Source organism: Triplophysa rosa, unplaced genomic scaffold (assembly GCF_024868665.1).
Source record: "Triplophysa rosa unplaced genomic scaffold, Trosa_1v2 scaffold173_ERROPOS264974, whole genome shotgun sequence".
Classification (NCBI taxonomy): Eukaryota; Metazoa; Chordata; class Actinopteri; order Cypriniformes; family Nemacheilidae; genus Triplophysa; species Triplophysa rosa.
The window spans coordinates 69640-80021 of record NW_026634179.1 but is presented as its reverse complement, the minus strand read 5'-3'; the positions used below and the strand labels follow the sequence as shown (position 1 = coordinate 80021).

Genomic DNA, 10382 nt, shown 5'->3' with positions numbered 1-10382 from the left:
GGTCGGTCGTACAGCTCAGGGCTCCGGCAGCCGCCAGACCAACACAAGCTTGTTCTTTGTAATGTAATGTATTGTGGTACATCAATTATCCAAGCAACAAATGGATAAAGTCTTTTCGTAGGGGTGACCTGCCTTTTTTGGTTTGAAACTCGTTTGCCTTTGTTTATGTAAGGTAGTTAGGTTAAATTTCTGTATTTTTATTTTATCTTAACAGGTTAGTTATTTTCCCTTTTTCTTTGTAGAATTGTTTTGTTTGTTATTTTGGGCTAGGGGTCACCCTGAAGCTCATCATTACATTTATTATCTTTTCTTAAAAATGAAGACCTGTTTGTTTATATTCTTTCTTGTTTCAACCAAATTCTTGTTGAATATTCATTATATTAATTTTTTGGACAATAAAGACATGAAAATTAATTTGATGTTCTTTGGTTTGTGAGTTGGTCTGACGGCTGGGAGAGTCTCTTTACCCTTTATTGCAACCAACCCCTAGAGGTTGTAATAAGCACCAAAGGTGGGACTTCCTCACACCTCGATAATTCCTTCTTCTCCATCACAACCTGAGATTTCTAGGAGTCTAGATTTCTGGTCTATATCTAGAGTCAAGTGCTGAATTTATTTTTCTCTCGTTGTAATGTTAATGGTTTTTATTATTATGTTGACTAACTTGTTTGATGGAGCAGGATGGAATTGAGAAGTACCTCTTGAGGGAAGCATTCAGTGACACAAAACTGCTTCCAGATGAGATTCTGTGGAGGAGAAAAGAGGCTTTTAGTGACGGTATAACATCCGTAAAGAAATCCTGGTACACAAGCCTGCAAGAGCATTCTGAGTCTGCGGTACGACAGGTGCACTGATGTGTCATGAATTCATAAAACCTTCCGCATCTTTTGGTATTTTTTGAATGGCTCTATTTTTGTTTTCTTGCTTTCGTTAGATAAATGAATCTCAGTTAGAGAATGGTCCTAAGAGATTCCCTTTCAACCCTCCCACAACCAAAGAGGGCTTCTACATAAGGCAGACCTTTGAAAAGATGTACCCCAATCACAGTGAATGGATCCCACATTACTGGATGCCGCGATGGATCGAGGCCACAGACCCCTCCGCCAGAACTCTGTCCATCTACAAGCCAGATAAAGACCACCAATAAGCCTTAACAACAACAGAGTTTGACTAAACATTGTGTTCACTGCAACACTATGCATACTGTATGTCTGTGCATTATAGATAGGCAGAAAAAATGTCTGTTTTTGAAAAACATAACATGAGTTTCGGTTGGTTTTACAGTAGTAACAATAACTAGTAGTTATTAACAATATATGAAATATTTTTACCAAAAACTAGTTACTATTTTTGTGAGACCTCGACTGGTTACTCAAAGATTGTTGATTGAAACCCTGTAATCTGTATTCACTGCAACTATTTCAATTGTGCCCCTGACTAAGACACATTAACAGCCACAAGTTTCTTCAATGGCACTGTCTTTTTAATACTTACAGTAAATAATTTGGGATGACAGAGTTATCTAAATAACAACAAATTAGTTATGCAGCCACGTTAAGAGTGCGAGCATACACTATGCCTGGTCATTGTAAGCCTCATAAGATATCAGAGAAAGAATGCCTCTTGTCACCTGTTATATCAGGGTGAACCATTAAGCCTTACATGTGGCTTAAATTACATTGAATATTTTGTAAGAGCGGCACAGCAATAATATAAAATAGAATGCGTTATACTGCTGACATTAGTCTGATATGCATTGGAAGACTTGCCAACACTGTAATACAAAATAAATGTAACAGATCAGTGTCACTTGAATGTTTTGAGAAACGTCATCACTTCTGTAAGAAGTTTTCGTAAATATATGAGTACATTCCGAGTCATTTTTCGCGTAAAACAGACCTATCCAAAACGTCAGATTTTGTAGTAAAAGGCGTGTATGTTAATATGCATACATGTAAACGTGCGCATGCAGCCACTTTTTCACTGTGGTGTTTCTGTATCGAAGATTTTATATATGAAACCAATAATCTGCAGTTGATTTATAAAGATACTAGTGTGTATTTGAAAATTGGCCTCGATGTGAATCTAATGTGTGAGTTCCCCGTGATCACCGGAGTGCCGGCAAGAACATCTTGATGCCAGCAAATACATCTAAAATTGGCCCCTGCCTCTAATATCACTTAAGTGGTAATAGGATAAATTGCCTAGTTTTGGTTACATTTCATAATGGGCAATCGCAGGGGCGTAGCTACATGGTGGCCATGGGTGGACACGGCTACCCCTGAATGACGGATGGCCACCTATCTGGCCACCTCTGTTGTGCGAAGCAGTTTTAAGATGTGTGTCGGAGTTTACGGAGTGCTGCGCAGATAATTTATCATATGCACTTAAAGTAACGCGAGAACATTACTCTCGCGTTAATATGATGTCATACGCTGATGCACTGATGCAAACAGTCTGAGCGCTATAGCTGAACAGCTGCTAACCGCTTCGTGACAGTGTACTGTCTGTGTACCATGGAAGTTCATCGCGAGCAGAAGGATCAGGTCAGTAAAATCAGTCTTGTTTAACTGGATTCCATTCATTAATTACATTTTACAAGTTTAAGTTGAGGTACTGCAATGTTTATTTTCTATACAAAATGCTAACTTTTACTGCAAATGATAGCTAGCAAATAATTTTAAAATAATGTTGGCACATGAAAGCATTGCGAATAAATTGTTCACTTTACGTTCTTTGTGTATGTTTTGACCAGCAAACTATGTGCAATGAAGAATTGGTGTAAATTACAGTAGAAGTTTAAGAATTTCAGTCTGTAAGGATTTTTTGGTCACCCTAATAAAATCAATGGGTCTTACCTGGCCACCTCTAAAAAAAAGTTCTGGCTACTCCCCTGGGCAATTGTGTGCCTGATAAATCTTTGTTTCGAGACTAATTCATTTTGACTGAGGTCCAGAGGCGGACGAAGTGCACAACTTCCTTACTTGAGTGAAAGTACAGATACTACTGGTCAAATATTACTCCACTACAAGTAAAAGTTGTAAAGACAGATTCTTACTTGAGTAAAAGTCCAGAAGTACGTGCTTTTAAAAGTAAATTTCCTTTATGTCAGTGCGTGCCATTGTTTTATTGTCGTATACCTTTTGCCTCTGAAGCAACCTACTGAATACACTGAGTAGCTCACAGTATCAGTGGTATTAAGAGCTTTATATGTTTAGCTTAGATGTAATCCTGTTTGATCATTTAGCCTAATTATACTCATTAGCCCCCTATAGGCCTATATGTATTTATGAGCAGTATTTGTTTATAGTAAAGTACTTGTATATAGTAAAGTGTAGAAGCCATGTGTTTGTAGGATTTATTACCATTCGTATTACCATAGTTTAACTACAAACATAAACTATAGCTACTATAATGAAACTATGCTGAATGTTTAGTTACTGTGGTTTTACTAAAAATAGCACAATTGGAGTATGGCTACTAAAGAGAGAAAATGGTAAATTTGTGGATACTGTGGTTTTACTGCAAATACCATCCCTGCTGAAAAAATACAATGAACTTGTGAATTACAATTAGATTTTTCGATTAAATTCCTCTTTGTAGTGTGTTTTGGGTTTCATTCCTATAGGATTTACCATCCCACCAATAGAATCCATCATACACAAATAGACAACAAGTATCCATACAACACAATTCCCATTATAACCATTAATCCATTACATTTTCTGTTGTATTTTGGGCAGGGTTCTATTGTTTTTATTTCACCAGCAATACTTCAACTCACTACAGTAAAAACATCATTCATTTTCCAAACGGCTTTAAATGATAAGCAGCAGATCAGAAGTAAACGCACTGCATTCTTAACTCTGTGAGTAGTATATATGGGGCATAGTGTCAAAATGATTGACAGGTATGATTGATGGTACCTTGACCTTTTCGGGGGGGAGGGGTGTTGAATTACTTCCGGACCACCCACGTTGTGAGGGCCCCTCCCCCTTTGCGTTGACCTTTGACCATACCCGCCCCATTGTGAGGGACTGCCCCCCTTTGTGTTGAACTTTTGGCCTTTGACAGTATCTGTCCACGTCGTGAGGGATTGCCCACGTCTGGAGTTGAACTCTTGAACTTTTGCCCGTACGGTTACCGAGCATTTTTCTCTCTTCTCCGGAGATCATGTTTGGACATGTTTTTATGATGTTGACACGTATCTTATGCGTGAATAAATAAAGGCATGAATAAGTGATTAAAGAAAGAATTGGTTATATAAGTGATTAAAGAAATAATGAATACGCAAATAAACAAAGCAAGTAATGTATAAGTAAATAAACAAATAAACAAAGCAAGGAATGAATAAGTAATTAAATGAAGCACTCTCTCTCTCTCTCTCTCTCTCTCTCTCTCTCTCTCTCTCTCTCTCTATATATATATATACTGTATTTAGGCTGTGATAAAACTGTGGTAAAACTTACGTTGGTTGAAAGATCACATTCCTGCCGTTATACTGAAAGGACTGTTTCAGACATTCCAGCGTTGCAAACACACCGACTCGTAAATCGTCGTGACGTTTAAGCGGTACGTAATTCAGAGTTTTCATCCGGCAGGGCGACAGCGTCGGACGTTTTAATCGGGTATGATTTGTTTTACATCCCTAGCGTGAAAATTTGGCCGGATTACGACCGGTTATTTGTGTAGCTTCACGAGCGAGCGTATTATCTCGACACAGGGATGCGTTGTATAGGATCGCCAGCTGAGGCTTTCGCCCTCGGGCAATGAGTGACCAATTGACCTGTGTGTACCCGAAGCATTCTATGGGACAAACTATAATCTCGCTATATCTCTAACTAATCAGAAAACAGCTTTTGCTACTAACATTCTAAACATATCCGCTTTATTCATCAGTATCTGTTTTGTTTAAAACTTAAACCATTCTCACACGTGTCTGATTGTACAGGGGCCTCCATGAAAATGGCTTGACCCAATAAATGTTTGTATGCGTGCACGAGTGTTCACCAAGAGCGGTTACCTTCCAGCGTTCATGTTTCTGAAAAAAAAAAAAAAAAAAAAAAATCTGAGTATCCATTCTTCAAACTGTGTCTACAACACTGTATAATTAAAGCACATGTTTTCCTAACTGCATGGAGCGGTGTCTTTAAATGGTGTCCATGATGTTGCCCCTATCCTGACTGTTTTCCTTCTGTCTGAGAAGATGCCAGTGCGTCCACCAACCAAGGGTGGAAAAAAAAAAAATCATCTTTATTGCTAGTGTTCATAGCATCACAGCAGGCAGTTGGGTGATTCCTTAAAACACAAAGCAGATTTTGATTGAACAGCAAGAAACCTTAAATTGAATGTACGACATGTTAATTTCATGAATGTGTTTTATATCATGCCTCCAGGTTGTATCATAAAAATAAGTCTGCATAAGGTTTTCAAAATAATTTTTTTAGATTAAAAATGAAAGTGATTCTATCAAAGGTATGCCTTTTAACATAACTGTTTATATGATTCTAAACTGATATTCTTTAAAACATTTAGAATAGTCAAATCTCGCACATCCTGTTATTACGAGTTGTCTTTGCACATCTGTTTTAGTGGTTAGTGTTAAACTGTGGCAACCCCTTAACACCTAGACACGATTCTAAGATTTACTGACATATAGAGCAGACTCTGAGTTCTTTTCAGCATCAAACCTCTTTATTATTTTGTGTTGGACATCTGATTGTGTAGCAAGGAAACTCAAGAAGTAGACATTCCATCCTACAGTAAGTGTTTCGGTTTACTTTTAGTTTAAACAAGGTTTTAATTGTTGTTGTTAAACAGTTTGCTTTAGATCCAAACTTTACATGCACAAAGTATACGTTGAATCACCTTTTCTTCATTTTATCCTCACCATTTTCTTATGTTTTGTTTTTGAGTGTCTATTGAATATACTAGGCTATATTTTCTTACACAAAGCAACTGAGCAATAGAGGTCTTCTCTGCAAGGATATGAAGTAGCTTGATTTTTTGTACAAAGTATATGTAAATAGCTTTATATATTTTTTCATACACGGCTTTATATATTTTTTTGTCATACACAGATTGGACAGGTTGCGTGCTGGATTGTGTACTACAGGTAAGTGGTAAAATGTAGTTAAATTTAGGAAACTTTCGACATGTGTAAATATATCCTTAAAATAAACTTAAAAAGTGGCTAAAGCATGCAAGAAAAATGGTCAACTTGTGCAGACAATGCATCATCTGAAGCGCTGTGAATTGACTTCTAATGAGCAAAACATGCTGTATAGTGCTCTCAAGATAGAGATGCTCTGGTTTCAAATGTTCCTGATTTAAAGGACTGGGTGCAGGGGCGTAGCCAGAACTTTTTTTTTTTTAGAGGTGGCCAGGTAAGTCCCAGTGATTTTATTAGGGTGACCAAAACAGACATAAATTCTTAAACTTCTACTGTACTTTACACCAATTCTTCATTACACATAGTTTGCTGGTCAAAACATACAAAAAGAACGTAAAGTAAAAATTTATTCGCAATGCTTTCATGTGCCAACATTATTTTAAAATAATTTGCTAGCTATCATTTGCAGTAAGTTAGCATTTTGTATAGAAAATAAACATTGCAGTACCCCAACTTAAACTTTTGCGAAAATGTAATTAATGAATGGAATCCAGTTAAACAAGACTGATTTTACTGACCTGATCCTTTTGCTCGCGATGAACTTCCATGGTACACAGACAGTGCACTGTCACGAAGCGGTTAGCAGCTGTTCAGCTATAGCGCTCAGACTGTTTGCGTCAGTGCGTCAGCGTATGACATCATATTAACGCAAGAGTAATGTTCTCGCGTTACTTTCAGTGCATTCGCTAAATGATCTGCGCAACACTCCGTAAACTCCGACACACATCTTAAAACTGCTTCGCACAACAGAGGTGGCCAGATAGGTGGCCATCCATCATTCAGGGGTAGTCGTGGCCACCCATGGCCACCATGTATCTATGCCCCTGATTTGATGGTCTTTTTAAAAAAAATTTTACTTAGTTTATTTATCATATTCAGCCAAATGCTTGTGTTTTCATCTTTTCTTGACTGCTCTATAAGAACTTTCAAACACACATTGCATTTTAATTTGCCTTCACCTTGTCTTTCAGTGATGTAGACGTGCATCGGCATATGAAGGTAAGCCCACATGCATTACCCATTCCAAATCTCACATGTCAGCAAATGACAGACATAAAGATACACTTCTTAAATTGCATGTCCGCTATAAACCAGTGCTTCGGAAGTCATAATTTAGTTCACACTTCTCTAATAACCTGATGTGTGAATATAATTACTATGATACCCTATTTGTCTTAATGAACAGATTTACCTTACGAGCAAATGATTAAATCCTAATACCAAACTACGACATACAACGTGGATGCAACATCTATCTCGTGCTAACAACAATTTTGCTCAAGACTTTTTGACTTACATATCCAAAAAACATATTTACACATCTTAAATTGTTTTTCTATGGTAAACATTTTTATCGTTTTAACATATGCGTTTTAGTCGATAGGAAGTTGTCAGGCTTTACACTTATGTTTTATATAAGGTTTTGAAACGTTGTTCTAATATTTATGACTTTCTGCATATTCACGGCTTTGAGTCATCTACACGTTGGATTCATACATGTCTCACTAAAGCTAACCAGCCAGATGTTGTTCCGTCCTCAATACCAGGAGCGTCTCAAAAGCGAAGTGGCTGAATTCGTGAGACCACGTGATTTGCTAGTCCGACGTTGTTTTTCTGAATTTTTCGTGTTTTAGGGGTTATACCATGGGAAAGAAAAAAAAAAATGGTTAGGTTTGTGCAGTTTTTGTAATGCTTATTGCTATGTCATTCTTTGTTCCCTTATGTTTTACTCCACAAAAAAAAAAAAAAAAACATTATTTTACCACAAAATAACCTAACAAAATAAGGTCTTGTTTGAGAATAAACCTCTCGTTGTGCATTTCGGGTCTCCTTCCAAGGATGCAATGTGAAATACGTACGGAAGTCTGCAGAAGGACATTTATTTTGACATAGAACTGCGCGGCTTGGATTAAAGATCGGGCAACACACTCAGTTTCATATTAATCTTGAGTGCCTATACAGTAGTATTGCATACGTCGTATCTTCGAAGAGTATTTAGTTTGATCAAATTTACAAAAGACAGATACAGCTGTACGATTATTTCCGGAAAAACACGAGCCGCTATAGGTGGGACTAGTCGGGAGAGTGGGATGGAACTACAGCACGAGCACACAACACATCATCACAGGGGCTGAAACGATTCCTCGAGTAATTCGAATACAAAAAATCATCGAGGCAAATTTTGTTGCCTCGAAGCTTTGTTTAATCCATTTAACTACAGTACATACGGAGCGCTGCGTTTCCCCACGGACCGTTATTACTGACGCACAGCCCGCTAAACTCTGTTCATGTTACCGGCTCTCAAGTCTCACGCATTCACCGTGAGACACACGCATTTTAGTCTGTTCACATGCTCACACGTGTGACTCATGCTGATAAATAAGTGATAGCTTATTGAAATGGTGAACTGCTATTTCACGTAGTTTTAGTCTAGTTTGCGAGTGAAACTTGTTTTCCGGCTGCATTGAGTCAATAAAACTAGATGCGCACTAGTGGATGCCGAATCCTGTTATTTACATATGTCATCTGTCTGTTCTGCATGTCTGGGTGAATGAACTGCACAGTTTACCGTGCTACACACGTGATGCTCATGAATTTGTCAGCGCCTGCGTTGAATGAGGACATGAACTTCATCTCCAGAGTTGCTCTGAGAGTTTATTTCACAAACATGTTATTGTTTGAGTGAAGAAACAGACATACTAAAAAATGTTCATGGGCATTCTTTGGATGACCATAAATAGTTCATTTTAGATAAATTACAATACTATACATTACATAAACAGACGTCCTTTTGTATCTTTGAAGAAATTTAAATCGTCTAGGTTGTACATGTAATGAGAGTAAAGTTACTTGGATGAACGTGTGGAATTTGAGGTTGTGCCCCAAACCCCTAGGCATTAAAATTGATTACCATAAAGTGTCCATTTTAGATCAATTAAAATATTACACATTTATAAACAAATGTATTTTTATTTCCTTGAAGAAATGTAAATTGTCCTGGTTGTACATGAAATAAGAGTAAAGGTGCTTAAAAATTGAATTGGTTTCCTGATCCCGCCTACCTCGCATGCGTGTGAGTGAAGCAAGGCGTCCTAGGAAAACCAACCGCCAACGCGAGTCCATTTCAATTTTGTGAGTATTTAAGATGTGTCCAGAAAAAAAATGCGGTTTGATTGCTAATTTGTTTTCGTTAAAGTGACTAAGTTTAATCTGTTGGCATAGTACAGTTTTAAACGGAAAACTTTAGCGCATGTGCTTAGTTCAGATTGCTACAGGTCACAGTATTACGAATTTTAAATGTTAGAAATTCTCCTAGTGTCGGTATTATAAGAGTGTTTAAAATCGCGACAAAGAATTTAAGTTTTTAGCTATTTAACATGCTCGTATTTATTAACAATATGGTCAAGTAAATATACGCATTCATAGCTAACCGAATGTCTTTTTATTTATTTGAAGAAATGTAAATTGTCCTGGTTGTACATGAAGTGAGTGTAAATGTGCTTGAACTAATGATTAAAAATTGAATTGGTTTCCTGATCCCGCCTACAGCGCATAAGTGAGAGTGAAGCGAGGCGTCCCGTGCAGGAAAAATAACCGCCAACGCGAGTCCATTTCAATTTTGTGAGTATTTAAGATGTGTCCAGCAAAAAAATGCGGTTTGATTGCTAATTTGTTTTCGTTAAAGTGACTATGTTTAATCTGTTGGCATAGTACAGTTTTAAGCGGAAAACTTTAGCGCATGTGCTTAGTTCAGATTGCTACAGGTCACAGTATCACGAATTTTAAATGTTAGAAATTCTCCTAGTGTCGGTATTATAAGAGTGTTTAAAATCGCGACAAAGAATTTAAGTTTTTAGCTATTTAACATGCTCGTATTTATTAACAATATGGTCAAGTAAATATACGCATTCATAGCTAACCGAATGTCTTTTTATTTATTTTAAGAAATGTAAATTGTCCTGGTTGTACATGAAGTGAGAGTAAATGTGCTTGAACTAATGATTAAAAATTGAATTGGTTTCCTGATCCCGCCTACAGCGCATGCGTGAGAGTGAAGCAAGGCGTCCCGTGCAGGAAAACCAACCGCCAACGCGAGTCCATTTTAATTTAGTGAGTATTCAAGATGTGTCTGGCAAACAATGGCGGTTTGATTGCTAATTTGTTTTCGTTAAAGTGACTATGTTTAATCTGTTGGCATAGTATAGTTTTA

The 10382-nt window shown here is 37.3% G+C and overlaps 1 protein-coding gene across 2 annotated transcripts; it reads left to right on the top strand.

The window, feature by feature from the left end:
* Positions 1–6: 6 nt before the first annotated feature.
* LOC130549784 (asparagine synthetase [glutamine-hydrolyzing]-like) lies at positions 7–1994 on the top strand. 2 transcript variants are annotated; one of them, XM_057327109.1, is made up of 2 exons: positions 7–845; positions 935–1994. In XM_057327109.1, the coding sequence occupies exons 1-2, from the start codon at positions 672–674 to the stop codon at positions 1145–1147; spliced, it is 387 nt and encodes a 128-aa protein (XP_057183092.1). In that variant the 5' UTR covers positions 7–671; the 3' UTR covers positions 1148–1994. The 2 variants fall into 2 exon arrangements, with proteins under 2 accessions (XP_057183092.1, XP_057183093.1); XM_057327110.1 differs by having other exon boundaries at positions 7–836; positions 935–1985.
* Positions 1995–10382: the final 8388 nt, after the last annotated feature.

Coding starts and splice junctions, on each gene's coding strand:
- LOC130549784 (XM_057327109.1), top strand. CDS start 672: ATGGAGCAGGATGGAATTGAGAAGTACCTCTTGAGGGAAGCATTCAGT. Junction 846..934: donor CTGAGTCTGCGGTACGACAG/GTGCACTGATGT, acceptor TGCTTTCGTTAG/ATAAATGAATCTCAGTTAGA.